General features: G+C 67.8%; 3 protein-coding genes across 4 annotated transcripts in view; 2 read left to right on the forward strand and 1 right to left on the reverse strand.

The window, feature by feature from the left end:
- The window catches only part of SPEG (striated muscle enriched protein kinase), a 39,987-nt gene extending 31,181 nt beyond the window's left edge, over positions 1-8,806 (forward strand). The window contains exons 27-41 of the mRNA XM_075153941.1: positions 39-191; positions 405-447; positions 543-611; positions 742-2,926; positions 3,038-3,190; positions 3,263-3,379; positions 3,461-3,628; positions 3,910-4,032; positions 4,225-4,389; positions 4,582-5,260; positions 5,351-5,590; positions 5,663-5,886; positions 6,374-6,449; positions 6,702-6,851; positions 7,153-8,806. Of these exons, the coding sequence (XP_075010042.1) occupies positions 39-191; positions 405-447; positions 543-611; positions 742-2,926; positions 3,038-3,190; positions 3,263-3,379; positions 3,461-3,628; positions 3,910-4,032; positions 4,225-4,389; positions 4,582-5,260; positions 5,351-5,590; positions 5,663-5,886; positions 6,374-6,449; positions 6,702-6,851; positions 7,153-7,360 (4,753 nt within the window). The 3' untranslated portion in view covers positions 7,361-8,806. The remainder of the gene's footprint in view (positions 1-38; positions 192-404; positions 448-542; positions 612-741; positions 2,927-3,037; positions 3,191-3,262; positions 3,380-3,460; positions 3,629-3,909; positions 4,033-4,224; positions 4,390-4,581; positions 5,261-5,350; positions 5,591-5,662; positions 5,887-6,373; positions 6,450-6,701; positions 6,852-7,152) is intronic.
- A 701-nt stretch (positions 8,807-9,507) lies between these two features.
- On the forward strand, positions 9,508-14,407 carry GMPPA (GDP-mannose pyrophosphorylase A). Of its 2 annotated transcripts, XM_075153050.1 has the most exons (12): positions 9,508-9,632; positions 9,702-9,799; positions 9,893-9,996; positions 10,401-10,593; positions 10,764-10,823; positions 10,973-11,103; positions 11,839-11,973; positions 12,152-12,249; positions 12,407-12,453; positions 12,551-12,643; positions 12,734-12,902; positions 12,993-14,407. In XM_075153050.1, the coding sequence occupies exons 1-12, from the start codon at positions 9,590-9,592 to the stop codon at positions 13,091-13,093; spliced, it is 1,272 nt and encodes a 423-aa protein (XP_075009151.1). In that variant the 5' UTR covers positions 9,508-9,589; the 3' UTR covers positions 13,094-14,407. The 2 variants fall into 2 exon arrangements, with proteins under 2 accessions (XP_075009151.1, XP_075009152.1); XM_075153051.1 differs by lacking the exon at positions 12,551-12,643 and having other exon boundaries at positions 9,526-9,632.
- An 878-nt stretch (positions 14,408-15,285) lies between these two features.
- On the reverse strand, positions 15,286-20,038 carry LOC142083529 (rac GTPase-activating protein 1-like). The gene is made up of 16 exons (XM_075153049.1): positions 19,954-20,038; positions 19,625-19,827; positions 19,404-19,540; positions 19,121-19,199; positions 18,868-18,921; positions 18,159-18,236; positions 17,699-17,819; positions 17,272-17,432; positions 16,878-17,039; positions 16,634-16,729; positions 16,360-16,561; positions 16,178-16,283; positions 15,885-16,017; positions 15,707-15,809; positions 15,474-15,591; positions 15,286-15,398 (listed from the first exon to the last, which is right to left on the reverse strand). Exons 1-16 carry the CDS (start codon positions 20,036-20,038, stop codon positions 15,347-15,349), a joined length of 1,890 nt encoding a protein of 629 aa, XP_075009150.1. The 3' UTR covers positions 15,286-15,346.
- Positions 20,039-20,313: the final 275 nt, after the last annotated feature.

Genomic DNA, 20,313 nt, shown 5'->3' on the forward strand with positions numbered 1-20,313 from the left:
ATCCCCCCGGCCCGATGACAGTGTCCCCTCCTCGGCAGCCTGACGGGGATTTCCCCCTTCGTGGGGGAGAATGACAAGACGACGCTGATGAACATCCGCAACTACAACGTGGCTTTCGAGGAGAGGATGTTCCAGGGGCTCACCCGGGAAGCCAAGGGCTTCGTCATCAAAGTGCTGGTCAATGACAGGCTGTGAGTACTGCGGGGTCCCTGGCCCCCACCCCTCCGGCGTAAGCCTTGCACTCGAGGGAGGGTGGGGACCCCCGTGCATTGGGGTGCCCAAGGCAGGCTGGCTGCACAGCCCTGCCGGGGTGCAGCACGGGCAGCCAGACCCTCCTGCCCTTCTCCGGGCTGGCCAAAGCCCCCCAGCCCGGGCGGTTCTCACCCGGCGGTGTTGGTTCACAGGAGACCCAACGCAGAGCAGACCCTGGAGCATCCCTGGTTCAAGGTGAGCCTGGACAGGGACCCAGCGCCCGATGGCAGTGGGGTTCCCCTGAGCCTGCTGTAGGCTCCGTGGGACACCGCTGTCCCCTCGCCCCACAGACGCTGGCCAAGGGGAAGGTCATCAGCACCGACCACCTAAAGCTCTTCCTCTCCCGTCGGAAATGGCAGGTGAAGGCAGGAGCTGGGGCAGGAGGGGAGCAACAGAGCGGTGTGCGGGGCAGGGCGGGGTGATGTGTGCTGGGCAGGATGATGCCATGCCGCCTGCCTGGGCCTGATCCACCCTCTCCGCCGGCTGCAGCGCTCGCAGATCAGCTACAAGTGCAACATGGTGCTGCGGCCGATCCCGGAGCTGCTGGAGGACACGTCCAACCACCTCTCCATCGCCGTGCCCCGGCATCTCAAGGAGTCGCCGGCGCTGTCATCCTCCTCGGACTCGGACGACCTGGACGAGCTGCCCTTCATCCCCATGCCGCACCAGGTGGAGTTCTCCGGCTCCCGCATGTCGCTCAATGAGATCCCCACGGACGACGAGGCCATTGGGCTGTCCGAGGGGCCGCAGCTGGAGGGGGTCGCACCGGGGGACGTTTCCGCCATGGAGTGGCAGAGCCAGGGTGCGGGGAAGCCTGGGGTGGCCCTGGGGAAGCGGCCGAGGGGCGCCGGGCCGCGGCGGCCGTGCGTGGAGGCGGAGGCACCCGGCTCCTCCGATGAAGAAGCCCCCGAAGCTCAGAAGCGGCCGGAGTACCCCCGCAAAGCCATGAAGAAGGGCTCCAGCCTGGAGTCCCCGGGGAGCGCCCGGCGGGGAGAGCTGAAGAGAGGCGGCTCGGCCGACAGCGCCCTGCTGCTCCACCAGCCGCCGGGGACCGAGGAGGGGGCCGAGGCGGGCCGGGACCCCCGCCGGGCCCTGGCCAAGGCGGCCTCCATGGAGCTGCCGCGGCGGAAGGGGGTCTGGGGGGAGGACGATCACGCCCAGCGCCTCGAGCTGATGCGCCAGCGGCTGCTGCGGGGCGGCCCCGGTGACGGCAAGGTCAGCGGCCTGCGGGGTCCCCTCCTGGAGACCCTGGGGGTCAGCCCCGACAAGAAGGTCCTGCGGCCGACCCGGTTGGAGCCGCCAGCACCGGCGGTGCCGCGGCTGGTGCGGGCAGCCTCCAGCGAGGCCACCTCGCCGCACCTCCTCCCTGCCGAGCGCCGGCTGCAGAAGAGCAGCTCCTTCAGCCATGGGGATGCCGAGCCCGTCGTCAGGCACCGCCGCTCCGGCGCACCCCTGGAGATCCCAGTGGCCTGCCTGGAGGCCCAGAGGCTCAAGGAGTCCCCATCGCTCTCGGCCCTCTCTGATGCCCGGCCCCCAGCACCGCCGGACGCCCCCGGCCCGCTGACACCCCCCGTGGTGGAGACTGCCGTCCCCCGAGCCCCCGCCGCCAAGGCTGCCCAGGGAAGGAGGCATATCCCTGAGGAGCGCGGCCAGCCCGGGGCCAGCATGGCTGCCACCACCACAGGGAAGAAGCCCACGGCCAGGGGGCAGAAGGAAAAGACGCCCACCAAGGCTGCTGGAGCCAGCGGGGAGGGGGCTGCCAGGACAGGAGCACCCACCCCACAACAGCCTCCAGCTCCCGGCACCCAAGCCCCCAAAACATCTTCCTACGCCAAGGTCATGCAAGCCATGGGAGCCGCGCGAGGGGGGGAGCCAGCTGCCGAGGAAGTCCCCCGGCCCCCGCCTGCCACCCCCGCCGAGCCTCCCGCACCAGCACCAGCACCGGCATCAAGGCGGGAGGCAAAGCCCACCAGCTCCTCCAGCTCCCTGCTCATCCAGGACATCGACTCGGAGGAGGTCTTTGAGGCCAAGTTCAAGCGGGGCCGGGAGTCGTCGCTCACCCGAGGGCTGAAGCTCCTCACCCGCTCCCACTCCGAGGACCGGCACCTGGCCAGCCCCCCGGCCCCCGACGAGGGCATCTACCGTCCCACGCCAGCCGGCGTGCCCCTGGAGCTGCGCAGGGACCAGCCTGCCAGGCTGGCAGCAAAGTCCAAGTCGGTGCAGGACCTGCATGAGGTGGAGAAGGACAGGGGCTTCCTCCGGAGGATGTCTGTGCTCCTCAAGAGGACCCCACCTGCCGAGAGGAAGAAGAGCAGAGGGGAGGACGGGGGTGGCGAGATGCCAACCGGCGGGCGCCGCTTCTCCTGGAGCCTGGCCCTGGGTGGCTCCAAGGAGCGGAGGGACTCGGAGAGCCTCAAGTCGGAGCCGGGGGGTGGCGGGGAGAGCGAGTCGCCGGCGGTGGCCGTGCGGAGGAAGATCAGCGCCACGGTGGAGCGTGTCTCTGCGCGGCTGCGCAGCCTGTCGGACGAGCGGCCGGAGGGAGAGGGGCCCGGGGAGCTCCGCCGTGCCAGCTCCGAGGGGGAGAGCCTGCGGCCAGGGCCACCCCCGGCGCCCGCACCCTCCTCCGAGTCCCTGCGCTCGGAGGGCAGCACCCGCTCCTCCACCTCCGCCAAAGGTGAGCGGCGAGGGGGGATCGCCCTGGCACTCTGTGGCCCAGCCGCCCTAGGCACGGTGGGCACGGCTGCCCAGGCTCGGCCCCGCTCTCAGCCACCCCGGGTGCCCACAGGTGGGGGTGAGACCCAGAAGCGGTCCCGCTGGGAGCGCTGGGGGCTCTCGCGGGGCAAGAAGGAGAAGGTGGCCTCGCAGCCCAGCATCCCCTCCAGCCTGCTGCGGGAAGAGGGACCCGCCACCGGCCGGCCGCATGCACCCAGCGAGTCGGGTAAGTGCAGCCCCGGGGTGGGGATGCCAGGTGCCCATCACTGCCCCAGCCTGACCTCCCTCTGCTTTCCAGATTTCCCCCCGGTTTTCCACATCAAGCTGAAGGACCAGGTGCTGCTGGAGGGCGAGGCGCTGACCCTCTGCTGCCTGCCCGCCGGCAGCCCGACCCCCAGGATCCTCTGGATGAAAGGTGGGGGGCTGCCTGCGCTGCCTCAGCAAGTGAGTGCTGGGGGGGCATGGTAGCATCCCTCTCCTCTGCCTCCCCCAACAGACAAGAGGTCCCTGCAGCCGGACAATGCGCTGAACGTCGTCTCCTGCAAGGACGGCCGGCAGATGCTCACCATCGCCAAGGTCTCCAGGAAGGACGCGGGGCTGTACGAGTGTGCAGCCACCAACGCCCTGGGCACGGCCATCAGCTCCTGCACACTGGCTGTGGCACGTAAGGATGGGAGGGGGGGACCTCGGGGGACAGAGGTGCTGCCCCGCGGGGATAGAGCACGTGCCAGGCGCGCACCCCGAGGCTGGGGACCGGTTGGAGCAGGTCACTTGAGCTCTGCTCTCCGCATCTGCAAGAGACTGGGACTTTTGAGGGGGGACAGGCTGGTTTTGCACAGGCACTTCCAGCACCTCTGAGCCCCCGTGTGGTGCTGCTCTCGCCTCGCAGCAGCTCTGCCCTGCCCCTGGCCGGGCACCCAGCCCACCCTATCTGTCCCCTTGCAGGGCTCCCCGGGCGGCCGGGCACCCCGGAGATCCCCCAGAAGTACAAGAACACGGTGCTGGTGCTGTGGAAGCCCGCGGAGAGCAAAGCCCCCTGCACCTACACGCTGGAGCGCAGGCTGGACGGTACGTGGGGCTGCCTCCTGTCCCCCAGGAGCTGCAGCCAGAAAGATGGGCTCATTCAGGGACACCAAGCCAGGACAAAAGTGCCCAATGTCCTTGCTGTCCCCTGGGGCTCGGCGGGGTCCTGGGTCAGGGGTGGGGGACAGGGGGCTGCCCCCGGTCTGCCCTCGCCTCACCTTGTCCCCGCGCCGGCAGGGGAGCACGAGTGGAAGATCGTCAGCACCGGCATCGCCGACTGCTACTTCAACGTGACGGAGCTTCCCCCCGGGAGCGCTGCCAAGTTTCGGGTGGCCTGTGTGAACAAGGCCGGGCAGGGGCCCTACAGCACCCCTTCGGGGAAGGTGCACCTCGAGGCGGCAGGTGAGCGAGCCCTGTCCCCTGGGGCGTGGGGCAGCCGTGGGGCCGGCTGTGGGGCTGCAGCCTCTGGGATGCTCTGGGGGTCCTTGAATCACCTGAGATCTTCCCCTCAGGGCTTTGGGGAACGGGGCGCTGCTTGCACCCCGCTCCTGGCTTACCTGCACCTGGCTCATACCTCCCTTTGCTCCCCTGCAGATGCCCGAGCTGCCCCAGCCAAGGACATCGCTGTCCCTGTCCCTGTCCCCGAGAAGGTGGCTTCCAGCCGGTCAACCCAGACGCCCATGGGGCAGCTGGAGCCGCCGGCTGTGGGGGCTACCCCCACCACACCACCCCGCAAGCACAAGGGAGCGGTGCAGAAGGCAGACGGGGCAGCACAGGCGGACGCCCCTCCCGGGGTCCTCCAGCCCCCCGTGCCCCGCGAGGAGGGGCTGCGGCCAGACCCTGAGCTCCCGCCTGACATCACCATCTGCGTGCCCCCGGAGCTGATGTTCACCCCGCCTCGGACTGTCGCCTCGCCCCACACAGACACCCCCGCCCGGGGCTCCCCCGTGCCCCCCACGGACACGTCTCCCCAACCTCGGGCTCCGTCCCCTTCCAAGTTCTCCCCCATTTCCCCGGTGTCGACCACCCCCAGCTCAGCCCCTACACTCTCTCCCACCCCCAACGCTGCGCCCGTGCGGAAGATGCCCCCCTATATGGTCACCTCCTTCGTCTCCATGCCCCCCGCGTCGTCCTCCCCGCAGGAGCCCCCCACCACTGCCCCATCCTCCAAGGAGCCCTCGGCTGAAAGCGGGTCCCTGGGGGCAAAGGACGGCACATTGCTGCGGCAGGGCGTCCCCCAAAAGCCATACACCTTCTTGGATGAGAAGGCGAGGTGAGGAGCGGTGGGATGGGATGCTCTGCTGGGGGTGTCCCCCCCCCAGCACCCCACGCCAGGGATGCTAAGCGCTGCCCTGTGCTGCAGGGGCCGTTTCGGGGTGATCCGGCTGTGCAAGGAGAACGCCACGGGGAAGCACTTCATGGCCAAGATCGTGCCCTACGAGGCGGAGAGGAAGCAGAGCGTGCTGCAGGAGTACGAGATCCTCAAGGCGCTGCACCACGAGCGCATCATGGCCCTGCACGAGGCGTACATCACCCCCCGCTACCTGGTGCTCATTTGTGAGAACTGCGCCGGCAAGGAGATCCTCTACAGCATCGTGGACAGGTACGGGCGGGCGCCGGGCCGCTGGCAACGGCTGCCAGCACGGGGCTGCCCGCTGATGCCACTTGTCCCCAGGTTTCGCTACTCGGAGGACGACGTGGTGAGCTACGTGCTGCAGCTCCTGCAGGGCCTTGAGTACCTGCACGGCCGCCGCATTGTGCACCTCGACATCAAGCCTGACAACGTTGTCGTCTCGGGTATGAACGCCCTCAAGATCATCGATTTTGGCAGCGCCCAGACCTACAACCCCCTTGTGCTGCGGCAGCTGGGACGGCGCGTCGGCACCCTGGAGTACATGTGTGAGTGGGGCACCGGGGGTGCGGTGGCATGGGGACAGGGACAGGGCACGCTTGTGCCTGAGGTGTGCATGTGTACCTGTGCACTGGGAAGGGGTGGGACTAGGGGAGCGGAGCTGAGGTGTTCTTGGGGAAGCTGGGGTGTCTTTGGGGTGCTGGGGGCATCTACTGAGATGTAGATGTAGGGTTGCTGGGCTGTAGGGGCAGATGTAGGGTGCTGTGGGGCAGTTGCGGTATCCTTGGAGGTGCTGGGCTCTGTCAGGATTACTGGGGTGTCAGGGAGAGGTGCTGCAATGGTGGGGTGCTGTGGGTGCTGTGGATGTCTGTGGGTGCTGTGGATGCTGTGAGTGCTGGGGATGCTGGGGATGCTGGGGATGCTGCAGGTGCTGTGGGTGCTGGAGGTGCTGGGGGTGCTGCGGGTGTTGGCGATGCCGTGGGTGCTGGGGCTGGCCCCCCGGTGCGTTTGACAGCCCTGCTTTCCTGCCCGCAGCGCCCGAGGTGGTGAAGGGTGACCCGGTGGGCTCCGCAGCAGATGTCTGGGGCGTTGGTGTCCTCACCTACATCATGTAAGAGAAAGGGCTGGGGGGACAAGCACTCTGAGGTGTAGTCAGCCCCACCCAGGGCTCAGCGCCATGGGGGACACCAGGCTGGTGGTGGGCTGGGGGATGCTGTAGCCCTGCAGACCGTTCCCAGCTGGACACGAGGATCAAGACCCTGGGCAGCTATGGCTGTTCCAAACCAGGGATGGGTGGGTGGGAGGTCCTGGGTGCCCTCCCACCACTGCCCCCCAGCCCATGCCACCACCTTTACCCTCGCAGGCTCAGTGGGCGGTCACCGTTCTTCGAACTGGACCCCATTGAGACAGAGAACCGCATCCTGGCAGGGCGCTTTGACGCCTTCAAGCTGTACCCCAACGTCTCGCAGAGCGCCGCCCTCTTCATCCGCAAGGTCCTCGCTGTCCACCCCTGGTGAGTGCCCAGCACAGGCAGGGAGGACATGTGGCCCCAGACTGCGCCCATGACGGGGCCAGGCGGGCAGCTCCCTGCCCCACAGGGACCCTCCAGACATCATCAGTTGGACCCTGGAGTCCATCCCTGTTCCTGGAGAGCGCTGGGATCTCCTGAGCCCAGGACCCTGGGGTCCATCCCTGCCCTCGGAGAGGGCTGGGACCCCCTGGGTGTTGCGGGGCAGGGGTGGTGGCCGTGTTTGGGGGGGTGCTGCAGTGGTGGGTACCCTGGGGCCCCTGACTCGGCGCTGCCCCTGCCCCAGGAGCCGCCCCACGGTGAAGGACTGCTTTGCCAACGCCTGGCTCCAGGACGCCTACCTGATGAAGCTGCGCCGCCAGACCCTGACCTTCACCACCAACCGCCTCAAGGAGTTCCTGGTGGAGCACCAGCGGCGCCGCGGCGAGGCCGTCACCAAGCACAAGGTCTTACTCCGCTCCTACCAGGGCGGCCAGCCACCGGGGCCGCAATAGCCAGTGCCTCGGCCGCGGCCGCGAGGGGCCGAGGAGCCAGAGGAACATTCCAGGGGCCGCGGGACGAGGCGGCCGAGGAGGAGCCGGGACGCGCCGGGACGAGCCTACAGACCTCATGTGCCGCTGCTGGGGATGCTGGCAGCCGGCATCTCATTTTGGCGGTGCCGAGGGAGAGCGGAGGTGCTGCCCCAGCCGGCCCAGCGGTGGGGTCCGGCGGTGGGGTCCAGTAGCGGGCAGGCGATGGGAAGCCTTGCTGGGAGGAATGGAGAATGTGGCAGAGGGTCAGGGGAAGGATGGGATGGGGATGGGGGGGGCCGAGGGAAGCCCCAGACAGGCGCGGGAGAGCTGCCAGCCAGCCAGCCTTGACCACGCAGGTCCCGTCAGCCGTGTGCCTTACACCGCAGCCTGCAGCTGCCCCCGGCCACGGCGCGGGGGTCCCTGCGCTCCCCCCCGGTTTGCACGCCAGCGCCCAAGGACTGAGGCTGCTCCAGTGGTTCCTGCAGAGAGGGGCCCGCTCACAGCCCCCCGCCCCGGCGGCCCCCCGCCAGCCGGCACAGCCCCGGTCCTCATGGCTGGGAGCGGGGGCCACCAGCCCCCACCTTCCACTCCTCCCAGCCCTGGTCCTGGCAGGCGGGTTTGCGGCCCCAGGACTGACGCCGGTGCCTTCCCCGGGGCTGTCGGCTGCACCCCGCGCCGGGGTGGGGGCTGGCCAGCACCCCTGCCCTTTGTAGGGGGGCACCCACGTGCCACGCACACCTCCTGCGCCTGCTCAGGCCCACGCTGCTCACTCTCTGCCTGCCCAGCTCCGGCTCTCGCCCTGCGCCAGACCCCCCCATGCACCCCCCCGCACCACCTCCACCCGACCCCCCGGTGCCACGGCGCAGCCCCACGGGTGCCCGGCCAAGCCCTGCACCGCCTCCCCGGCCGGCGGCAGGATGCTCCAGCGTGGCCGGGGTGCCCTGGGCAGGGGGACGGGGGCAGCGGATGGGCACCCGCCTTCCAGATGCTGCTGTAGCGATAGGGCTTTATTTATTGACTTCGGGGAGAAGGCCTCTGCCCGTCCCCGTCCCCGTCCCCTCCCCTCTGCCGGGCTCCGGAGCGTCCCCGTGGTTTGGAGCGAGCAACGTGCCAGAGCAGCAATAAAGACCCTGAGCAGCCGGTCCCGACTCGGTGCCTCGCCGGGAGGGGACGTGGGGGTGGGCAGAGCGGCCGCCGGCTGCCACCGAGGGCTCGGCGCCTCGGGAGGGCCCGTCCCAAAATCCAGGGACCCGAAGCCAGGAAGGCTTCCAGGTGGGGCCGGGCCGGGAAGGGTGTCGGGAACTTGGGGAAGGAGCCAGGAACGCTGCGAAGCGCCGGGGCGGGCGCAGGGGGGGCGGCTCACGGGGCGCTGGCGTCATGGAGCGAAAATACCGGCTGCGGGAGGGCCCAGCGGGGCAGCCGGAGCCGGGCTCCTGCGGGGGGACGGCGGGTGCAGGGCGGGGGAGGCCCCGCGGCGGGGCCCGCCCGCCCGGCGGTGAACGCCCGCTGCCCGCCTGAGGCCGGGGCTGCTGCCGCCCCCCCCGGGGACCCCCCCCCCCGCGCCCCCTGCGCCGTAACGCGCGGCTGCAGGCGCGCTTGCGTGCACACGCCTGCGTGTGCAACGGTACGCACGCGCCGGCACGCGGCACACTTGTGCGTGCGCTTACCGGGGGCACGCGCGCGTACACGGCAGCTCCCCCGCGTGCTCGCACTGACGCTCGCGTACGCGCGCCCAGGTACAGAGCCGCTCCCTCGCACACGCACCCGGGGGCAATCGCACCCCCGCACCGCTGCTCCTTTGCACCTGCACGTGCAAACCCAGCCCCTTGCACACGCACTGCTGCTCCCTGCCACGCGCGCGGCTGCACACGCGCGCGGCTGCGCTCCCGCGCAGGCGCCCGGCCGCCCGCGTGCACGCGCGCGGCGCTCCCCGGCACGCCCACGGCCGGCCCCTTGCACACGCGGGCGGGCACGCGCAGCTCCTTCCTCCCGCCGCTGCGGCGCCCCCTGGCGGTCGGCGGGCGTCCCCGGCAGCACCGCCCGGCGCGGTGACGCAGTAAGGGGGCGAGAGACCTGCGCGCTGACGTGTCGCAGCCACGTGTGCGGAAGCGGCGGGCGGGCTAGGGGGGGCGGGAGCGGCGGCGGGGCCGGGCGGGTCGGGGCTGCGGGGGCCGCCGGAGCGGAGCGGGCCGGGGCCGGAGCGGAGCCGCGATGCCGCTGAAGGCGGTGATCCTCATCGGGGGCCCGCAGAAGGGTAAGTGCGCCGGGCCCGCGGGGCGTCCCGCGGCGCCGGGCCCCGCCGACCCTCCCTTCTGCTCCGCAGGGACCCGGTTCCGGCCGCTGTCCTTCGAGGTGCCCAAACCGCTCTTCCCCGTGGCCGGGGTGCCCATGGTGCAGCATCACATCGAGGCCTGCGCCAAGGTACGGGGGGCCGGGGCCAGGGCTGGGGGGCCGGGGCCGGAGGGCCAGGACCAGGGCCGCCCTCCCCACCCTGCCCCCTCTCTCCTTCTCCAGGTGCCCGGCATGAAGGAGATCCTGCTGATGGGCTTCTACCAGCCCCACGAGGCCCTCAGCCGCTTCCTGGTGTCGGCACAGCAGGAGTTCAAGATCCCCATCAGGTGGGCAGGAGCCCTCCTGCCCCGGGGTACCCATGGCGGCACAGCCCAGCTCGGCCCTTCACCCGCTTCCCCCGGGCTGGCAGCCCCCAGCCAGCGCCTGGGCGTTGGGCAGGTGGGCCGTGTCCCAGCGTGGATGAGCACAGCTGGCCTCCCACGTTGGTTCTGCCAGATCTCCCTTGCCCCCAGCCCTGCCCTGGCTGGTTCCTGTGCCAAAGATGCCTCTCCAGCACAGCTCCAAGCTGCCACTGCCTCCTTCCCCTGTGCCAACAGCCACGCGAGCCCCGTTGCTGCATGGCAGGATTATGTCTCTCCAGCCCCTGCCAGCCCTTCCCTGCCCTGCTGCCAGGTGGTGCCACCAGACCCCCGCTTCCCTAAGCCCTTGCTTTTCCCTGCTTGGCTCGCAGGTATCTCCAGGAGTATGCGGCGCTGGGCACGGGTGGTGGCATCTATCACTTCCGAGACCAGATCCTGTCGGGTGGTGCTGAGGCCTTCTTTGTCCTCAACGCGGATGTGTGCTCAGAGTTCCCCTTGCAGGAGATGCTGGAGTTCCGGCAGCGGCACGGGGACGCGCACAGCTTTGTCATTCTGGGTACCACAGTGAGTGGCAGTGCTGGGGAGCAGAAGAGCAGCGGTGCTCTGCCGTGGGCTCGTCTAGAAGCCAGTGGCTCCCGCGGTGGATGGGTCCCTGGGTGCGAGCTCCGGGTCTCATCTGCTCTGCATCTGCATGCCCGCTGCTGCACCATTGCTAACACATCCTCGCTCTGCAGGCCAACAGGACACAGGCGCTGAATTACGGCTGTATCGTGGCGAATGCGGACACGCAGGAGGTACTGGAGGGCCTCGGGGAGCTGGGTACGGCGTGGGCAGTGGGTGCTGCGCTGCCTGCGTGGGCGCATGTTCCCAGCGTGCCGCAGAGGGTGTGATGCTGGGCGTGGGGACTGCGCCCCGGGACTCACATCTCTTCCCTCACTTCCAGGTCCAGCACTATGTGGAGAAGCCCAGCACGTTTGTCAGTGAGATCATTAACTGTGGCATCTACCTGTTCACACCTGCCATCTTCCAGCACATCGGTGACGTCTTCCAGAGGAACCAGCAGGAGCTAGTGCTGTGAGTGCCTCTCTCTACCCCGTGTCCCTCCCACCCCACTGTTTCCCGGGGCTGCAGCGGCACGCTCATCCTCCATTCTTTCTCTATCTTCTCTCCTCCTCTGCCATCACTCACTTGTTTCCTGGTCCTGCACCAGCTGTCCTTACCTTGGGTAAGTCTCCCTCTGTGTCTGCACTGGCTGCTCTCTGGGCTGGATCGTCCCTAGTGATAACCATGCTTTCCTCCCTGCTCCAGGCTGCTCTGCAAAGCTGCTCTCTTTCCTCCGCTCCCCTCCTGGCCAGCTTGAGACACTCCTCTCTCCCTTCCTCTCCTCCCACCCCATCTTCATTGAGCTGCGGACAATGAGTTGAGCAAGCCTTTCACCTGGGAATGCTCTGCTCCCGCCTCCAGCTCTCTGCATCTCCGCCACCACCCAAGCAAAAAGCCAGCTGTGCAGGGCTCTGGAGTGGGGGCAAGATCCATCGCTCGTACACCCACCAGGCTGGGTGGGGCTCTTGCACCATCAACTTCTGGCTAAGAGCTTGTTTCAGCTGGCAGAGCGCCGTCCCTCTGCCACTCTGGGGCTCAGCGGGGCTGGACAGGCCTAGCCTGACGGCTGGGGCTGTCCCCACCTTTGGGGAGAAGTGCATGGCTAGGAAGGAGTCCAGGAGCCCCCAGATTTGGGGAGGGTAGCTGTTGGGGTACCTGGCTGAGGCCATGACTGGTGTGGGTGTCTAACGGGCCTCTCGCTTGCAGAGAGGAGAGCTCCAACGGCTGGCAGCGTGCAGAAGTGATCCGTCTAGAGCAGGACGTTTTCACGGCGCTGGCTGGGAGCGGCAAACTCTACGTCTACAAAACTGATGGCTTCTGGAGCCAGATCAAATCGGCAGGGTAAGGGCTGGGGCTAGAGCTGGCACAGCAGGGGCATGGAGCGGTCCGTACCAGAGATGTGAGAGGAGGGTGCCGAGGCACGGCCCTGCGGGTGGGTGGGGGGTGCTGAATTCAGACTCTCCTCTGCCTCTGGTAGTGCCAGAGAGGTAATAACAATTGTTTGCTTTTCCTCCCCCAGCTCTGCTATCTATGCCAGCCGCCTTTACCTGAACCAGTACAGCAAGAGCCACCCGGAGAGGCTGGCCCAGAACAAGCCTGGAGGCCCTGTCATCCGAGGTAACCCTCTGACACCCTCCACTGCCTTGGGGGCTGCCCCGTGTGGGGACAGGGCTGCCTTGGGAGGAATTGGGACCCGTGGGCAGGACCTCCCCTGATCCAAGAGGCAGGTGCTCCTGCGAGCTGCCTCTCCTGACGCAGCTGCCTTGTGTTGCAGGGAACGTGTACATCCACCCGACGGCCTCCATCGACAGCACTGCGGTGGTGAGTGCAGGCCTGGGGGATGCTGCAGCAGGGTGATGCTCGGGGGTGCTGCGGGTGCCGTTGTCCTTCACCTTATCCACTCCCTCTGTCCTCATAGCTGGGCCCAAACGTCTCCATTGGGGAGGGGGTGACGGTGGGAGCTGGTGTGCGCGTGCGAGAGTCCATTGTCCTGCACGGCGCCTCACTCCACGTAAGTCGGGTTTGCCTGAGGGTGTGGCTGTCAACCCCCACCCCTTGCAGGGAGGCAGCAGCACCCTCACCCCCTTCTCCTTTGCCCCAGGACCACACCTGTGTCCTCAATACCATTGTGGGCTGGGACAGCACCATCGGGCGCTGGGCCCGGGTTGAAGGAACGCCCAGTGACCCCAACCCCAACGATCCCTATGCCAAGATTGACAGTGAGACCCTCTTCCGGGATGGGCGCCTCACGCCATCCATCACCATCCTGGGTATGTCCTACCTGCACCCAGCTGCCCTGGCCCCCCGCAGCGGAGCAGAGTCTCTCCCCTCCTCCTAACCCACTCACACTCTCCGCACAGGCTGCAGTGTCACCATCCCCGCTGAGGTCGTTATTCTCAACTCCATCGTCCTTCCTCACAAGGAGCTGAGCCGCAGCTACAAGAACCAGATTATCCTGTGAGTCAGCTCCTCGCTGGGTTGGGGGGAGGCCAGTGCCAGCCCCCCACTCCCTGCTGTGCCCCACAGCAAGAGCCTGTGCTGGGGCTTCACCTGGGAGGTTCCCAGCACCCCCAGAGGGGTAGGTGCAGGCCAGGAGCCCTGCAAGTGCCTGACTCCTATTCCAGACAGACATTAAAGCTGGTGAGCATCAGCCTTGCGTGCTGCTTCTCTTGCAGCCCAGGGACCAGTCCTGGGGTAGGGTGAAGGTTTCGGGGACAGCACGTGGCTGTGGCACCAGGCTGCGTGCCTGTGCAGAGAGCCCTGGGCTGAGGCTGCTGAGGGAGCGCTTGCTGCGTGCAGTATCTCGGGTCCTGAGCTTCGGGTGTTTCTCCACTAAAGGGCACTACCAGCACGGTCTTGCCACCCCTCACCAGGCTCTCCCTGCTCTGCAATAGTTGCTGTCTGCAACTCCCTGGAAGGTCTTGGCCCATCTCAGAGGCTGGGCAAGCTTTGAATGTGCCTGTCCTGCGTAGGCAACCCGCCCTGCAGGAGCGGTTGTAAGGATCCCAATTTCAGCAGCACGATTGCAACAGCCTGAGCTGGACTCCTGCCTACCAAAACAGAGCAGCACCAGGCTGTCCTAAGGGCACTGGCGCACGAGGACTGGGTTGGACAGGCAGGCTGCTGGCCCTGGAGGAAGCTGCAAAAGCACCCCCCTTCCCCCAGCACCACCTCTGCCCCCGAGGGCTCGGTATGAGCCAGGAGAGCTGCCAGCCCTGCCGAGCCTGCTTCCGTCAGGCTGAGACCTGCGCAGGCTGCCTGGGCAGGGCTCACGGTGACGGCAGCGGGCCCCTGCCACCCTGGTGGGCCAACAGCCTCTTCTGCACCAGCATGGCTGTAGCTTGGGGGGCTTGCTGCGCGTCTCCCCTCGCACCAGCCACATGTACAGGGCACCGGAGCAATCAACTTGCATGTGTGGAGGTGGCAGAGATCTATCACCTCCCTGTGTCTCAAAACTGTTTTTATTGAAGGCATCTCCCTGCTGATCCTGTCTATGGTAACCAACGCTGCCCTTTATCCATTTACCTCCCTGTCTTCTCCTCTGGTTTTGGAGCTCTGTGCTAAAGCTGTGCACTCCACCGAGGGCCCCATCACACCTCTTGCCTTCAGTGAGGCATTGCATTAGGGATTCTCCATCCATCCAGTACCACCCCGGTTTGATGGATTTGCAGTAAATCCTTGCTCCCAGCCCTGTGCCAGTTCTCCCGTGGTCCTGGGCAGGGATTAGCTGTTCCCTGGCTGTAAGCACATTAAACTCCTTCAGTTTTGCCTCTGCCTTGGATGTGCTAATTTCCTTGCCCCCCTGTGCTGGGGGTAACTGAGCCAAAGTACTTGCATTCAGGATGGTACATGAATTTTCTCGTGTGTCCCACATCTGGCCTGGGTTTTTGTACGGACAAAGGTTTCTCAGCTGCTGGACGTGGCCCTGGGGCAGTTCTCAGCCCTGTTGTGAAAGCCCCTTTTCCTTAAGCTCCCCTCGTCGTGGCTGTCCCTTGTGCGGAGTTCTCTGGGGGACAAGCTCTTCTGGGCCCTTGCTCCATTACAGCCTCAGCCAGCTTCCCCCTCTTGGAGGGAGCGCGAGCTGTGCATCCCAGCCCTGCCTGGGCTTTGCAGCTCCGGGGCTGGAGGGGGAGGAAGGAGTTAAAGGGGCCTCCGCTGAGGTGCTAGGAAGTCTGGAAATGCTTTAAGGTTGTCCTGCCCTGAGCAGCAGCAGCTCTGATTACTTGAGGCCAACATCTGGGCTGAAAGCAGGGCCTCCCACATCCTGGGCTCCAGGGCAGGGAGAGGAGGGCTTCAGTTAGGGCGGGAGGGGGCTCTGCCTGCCCTCCCCTCCCTGCCTAGCAAAAGCAGGGGTTTTGGGGAGCACTGCTCACCCTTGCTGTCAGTACAGCTCTTGTCTGCTGCCCAGCCAGGCTGTGTCATGCCAGTGAGCCCCAAACCCTGGCACCTGGCAGCAGCAGGGAGGGAGAGACAGCAGCCAGAGCCAGGCTTGTTTTGCTGCAAACATTTAATACAAACCAGGCCTTAAGTACAGCGCTGGCGCAGCATCCCTGCCACCACAGCTGGGCAGAGACAGCCCTGCTCCCCAGTCCCCAGGGAAGCAGAGCATGGCTTGGAGCTTGGCACCACCAGCCCACAGGCATCTGCCTGGTCCCGCAGGCTTCGCTCCTCCTCCGGTGCCAGCTCCGTGCCCCCAGGGAGCCACTGCGGCAGGCTACACCGGAGAAGGGAAGAACCGACCCACCTTCTTCGGGGCCAGCCCCTGCCTGCGTGGGGAGACATGAGTCAGGGGTACAAAGTGAGCTCCCCTGGGCCCCCCACCCACCCCCAGCAGCACTCACGGGGGCCGGGCAGCTGTGCCCACGCAGCTCCGCAGGGTGCTGGGGAGGCAGCAGGTGCCGGCTGGGCTCAACTGGCCCGGCTTGGGCTCCGGGGAGGCGATGGGGCGGAAGAACAGCTCTGTGGGACAGAGGAGGGGGACAGTTTCCACACCCCAGCCCAGCCATGGGCACCCAGGACCCTTCAGCAGCCACAGGGCAAGGGCAAGGAGGGGGCCAGGGCTCCTGTGCCTCACCACGTTCGCCCCTTGGGGTTGGTGTTGGCACCAGGTTCTCCTGCTCCGTCCCCACGAAGCCTCTCCAGAAGTCAGGCGGCAGCGAGAGGAGCTGAGCCACCACCTGGGCAGGGAGGGATAGAGGATGGGGATGCCGGCAGTGCCCAGGGTACACCCCGCACCTTGGGAACCCCCTCACCTTGCACTGCCGTGGTGTGTCCTCCATGATGGCAAGCGGCGTGGGGTTGGCCGAGCCGTGTCCCACCAGTGTGGGACCAAACACGCGGGACAGGTTTAGGACGTCCATCTTGCAGTCAGGGCTGCGTGACACTCTGCAAGGGGGGATGGACGGTGTGAGCACGCTGCCCGGCCAAGGGGCCCCTCATCCTCAGCCCAGCTTCCCTTCTCTGGGGCGAGGAGCCTGGGTGGGGAGCAGAGAGCCAGGAGGTGGGGACAGACCCATGGGATACTGTGCTGGGACAAGCCCCTCACCTGAGCAGGTGCAGCATGAGGAAGGCCAGGGTGTCCCTGTTGGCCGGGGGCAGCTTGCTCACCACGTGGCGCAGGGCTGTGCCGCAGGCGGCATCATCTGGGATGTCTGCGGCAGCACCGGGGAGGGATGTTAGGGGAGGAGCAGCCCCTTCCCATCCCCTGGGCTCGGGACCCCCGCTCACCGGCAGCCCGCAGGAAGGCAGGGTGGAGGCTGAAGGTGACCAGCGGCTCCTTGAGCCCCCGCAGAAAGTCCTTGAGCACTCCGCACACCACGTGGATGTCAGCCACGCTGCTGAGGGCGGGCAGTGCACCTCCGGCCCGCAGCAGCCTCCGCTTCCACTCCCGCACCAGCTGCTCCGCGCCTGGCACCCGGTACAGCCCTGTCTGGGGCGCAGGGAGAGGGGCTCAGCCCCGCAGGGACCGCAGCATCGCCGCCCCCACTGCCGCAGCCCCTACCTCCGTCAAGCCTCGCGTCTCCACCTCGGTCACACACTGCACCACCAGCGTGGGCACCAGGGGCGGCGTGGGGGGCGCGAAGTCAGCCAGCACACCCTGGGGAGGACAACGCCGACCCGCTCTGCACCCACCGCCCAGCCCTGCAGCCAGGGCGGGCAGAGCCCCAGCGCCCCAGGGCCAATAGCCCGGCAGCCCCACGGGGATGTGGAGCAGCCCCTCGGCAGCCCGCCGTGCCCCCCCTCACCTCGCGGGGCCAGGCGTGGTGGTGAGGCCGGGGTGCGCAGGGGCTGGGGCACTGCTCCCGGCACTTGGGGTGCAGCAGCAGCTGGCACTGGCGGCACTTGACAGCAGTTTTCCCAAAGCGGATGCGGGAGCCGCAGACACCGCACGGCTCGGGGCGGATCACCTGGAGAGGGGGAACAGAGTCAGGACCCTCCTTCCTGCAGGTACCCAGTACCACTCCTTCATCCTGCCCAAACCAGCCCCTACCACCTCCATCCATCCCCCGTGCAGGCAGAGCTGGGCTGGGGATGGGTGAAGGGGAGCTTTGCCCACCCCTCAGACCCCTTCCCCCTGCCCTGTTCCCTGCTCCCTTCTCCATAGCAGCCAAGAGGAGGGAGAGAGGCTGGGGCACGCACCGTTTTGGAGGTGAACTGGTGCTGGAGCGGCGGGAAGCCCCGTGGAGGCGAGGGGAAGGGGCCTGGCACTGGCTGCCCTGAGGAGCTGCCCTCCGTGTGGGTCTCCTGCCCCAGGGCACGGCAGCCCGGATCCTCGCTGGTGCCCCACGCCGTGGTCAGCTCTGCAGAGACAGGAGGTAGTGGAGGGCACCCTGAAAGGCAAACCACCCCAGCTGGGATGTGGGGAGGCTTCCCACCTCCCAGGGACCCCCTGCAGCAACCCAGCTGCCCTAGGACAGAGGAATTTAGCGTGTCCAGAGGACTCTGGTACCCCCATGGTGGGGACAAGCATCCCTCAGCAGATCCCCTCCCTCCCCCATGACAGCAGCACCCCGAGGCTGGTCCCACACCACCCATGAGCCCCCTCCTCCCCAGCCCTTCCCGTGACCTGCACGTGTGGAGACACAGTGTCCCTGGCGAGAGCGGCGTTGTGGCACCAAAGCAGCAGGCAGGAGGCTGCCGGCAGGGCCTGGGACCTCGTCAGGAGGGGGTACAGGGGGGACACTCGCCTGCTGAGATGGGGGGCAGTGAGAATGTGCCTAGCTGCAGCCCCACAGTGCTCCAACATCTCCCCATGAGCTCTGCACCGCCCGCTCCCCATCCCTGCGGTCCTGCACAGCCCGGGATGCTGTCACCACGGGTATGGGGGGATACAGGCTGCAGGGCACTGGTCCAGCTCAGCCAGGGATGCTGTCCCCATTGGGACCAGCGGGATACAGGCTGCAGGGCACAGGCACTCAGAGGGGACAGCTGAGCACCCCCAGACTCCACAGCACCCACAGAACCAAAGGTTTCAGTGTTCCCTTCTGGCAACACCCTGCCCAGGACACACTGGGGTCCCTACTCACGGCGTTGTGGGGTGTCACAGAAGACCGGTGCCGCTTCGCCACCACCACGGGGCCGATCTGAGGGGCCAGGGACACACGCTGGGGACAGAGCAGATGGGGTGAAGGGTAGGCAGGAACCCCCTCCCTGACTCCGCCGCCCCACATCAGAGGACCCAAGCCAAGTGGTCTCAGCTCCACAAAAGATCCCAGTCTCACCCTGTCCCCCAGCATTGCCTGCCCCACACCAGGCACCGTGGGGACCCGTGGGCACCCAGGACTCCACCTGGGTTAGAGCCAGCCCTGGGGCTGGGGGAGGCCAGGCCAGGCCTGCAATGCAGAGGTGTGAGCGGAGCAGGGTGCGGGATGCCTGCACGTGGGGATGAATTATTGAGGAGCCCGGCTGGGCCATGGTGGAGGGTAATGGAGTTTCTATTGATCGTGAGAGGTTTGCTGAGAGACGATGCTCCCAGCGCAGCATCAATAAATTAAACCCCCTGCCAGGTTCTTTGCAGCCTCCCATGTGGGGACGGAGAAGTATCTGGGTGCCCTAACCCTGCGTGGCTCAGGGCCAGCACCCCAGCCTGGGCTGCTGGCCTGTGCGGGCAGAGGGTCCCATGGGCACGGTGCAGGACAGCAGAGCAGACCCAGGGGATCCTCACCCACACAGGGGCACAGACCCCACCTCAGCACCAGCCCCCAGGGCTGCTGCATCCCAGCATTTCCCTCGTACCTGCCTCTCCTGGGCTTTGCGCTTCAGGGTCCGCACCACCGTCATATCAACATCCTGAAAGGCAGCAGGGAGGCTGGGGGCTGGCACAGCTGCATGGGGCCAGGGGCACCCCCAGCATCCTTGCTCCGGCCCCGATGGCAGCCCGCCCCCGTGGCCATGCAAGGGGCTGCCCCACCGCGAGAGTCGGGCAAAACCGCCCCCTCGCTGCTGGGGAGAAGCCAAACCCTGGGACTCACAGTGGGTCGCTCCTTACCACATCGTCTTCAGTGCGGTCGTAGCTGATGTCCGAGTGGGACAGGAGGGACTGACATGATTCATCCACTGCAGACGACCTGTGGAGCACACTGGGGGTCAGCCCGGCCGGGGCAAACCCCCCCTGGCCAGGACCTACGTGTACAGCTGGTCCTGGGAGCCCAGAGCTGACACCTCTGCAGAGCCCGAGCACCCCCGTGCCCAGCAGAGGTGAGGGGAAGAGGGGCACAGCTGAGCCCAGGGCTGCCCGAGGGGCTGGGACAAGGACCACCAGCCCTGCTCACCTCCTGCCCGGTGCCAGGGCCGCCCCAAGACGCCAGCCGGCCAGGGCGCTGAGGACGGAGCGCTGCTCCCCGCTCAGCACCCCGCTGCCCCACGGCTCCCGCATCAGGGACTCGAAGACCAGCTGAAGTTTGCGCTCCTGCAAGCGAATCGGGGCGGCGGTGAGCAGGCTGGGGTCCCCGCAGACAGCCCCGTGGGGTACGCCTGCAGCCAGCCCCCAGACCTGCTTCTCCAGCTCAGCCTCCGCCCGGTGCCGCTTCTTCATCTCCACCTCCACCTGGTTGCGGGCGTGCTTGAGCTTCACCTCCAGCGCCGCCCGCTCGGCCTCCACACGGGCCAGCTGCTCGCGGGCCCGCCGCCCGTCCTGCTCCAGGCGGCAGCATCGCTGGCGCGTCGCCTCGAAGCACTGAGCGATCAGGATGTAGTCTGGGGGCAACACAAGCGAGTGGCCAGCCGGGACGGGGGGGCCGGCCCCCCAGCTCCCCCAGTCCCCGCTGGCAGCAGAGCCGGGGGTCGCGGGGTGCCCCACGCCGAGGGGCTGCGAGCACCCACCTTCCTCCACGCTGCCGCCGAGCTCCAGCAGCTGCAGCGCCCGCTCCAGCCGGGCCAGGAGCCGTCCGCAGCGCTGCCGCAGCATCCCGCCGCCCTGGGACGGGGCGGGACGCCCCGCAGCCCCTCTGGAGGGAGGCAGCACGGCCCCCCCCCCCGCCTCCCTTCCCGGGGACGCCCCCGCAGCTCCCGCCCCGCGCTCTCCCCCAGCCGCCGGGGTCCGCCGTGCGCCCCCGGGACGGCGCAGGCTCCGGGGGCGAGGGGCCCTCCCGGCCGGCCTATGTGGGCCGGGGGCCGGGGTGGAGCCCGGCCCGGCTCCGCCTCCGCCTCCCGCCGCCACCGGGGCCCGGCCCGCCGCCCCGA

This window comes from Calonectris borealis, chromosome 6 (assembly GCF_964195595.1).
Source record: "Calonectris borealis chromosome 6, bCalBor7.hap1.2, whole genome shotgun sequence".
In the NCBI taxonomy this organism is placed as follows: Eukaryota; Metazoa; Chordata; class Aves; order Procellariiformes; family Procellariidae; genus Calonectris; species Calonectris borealis.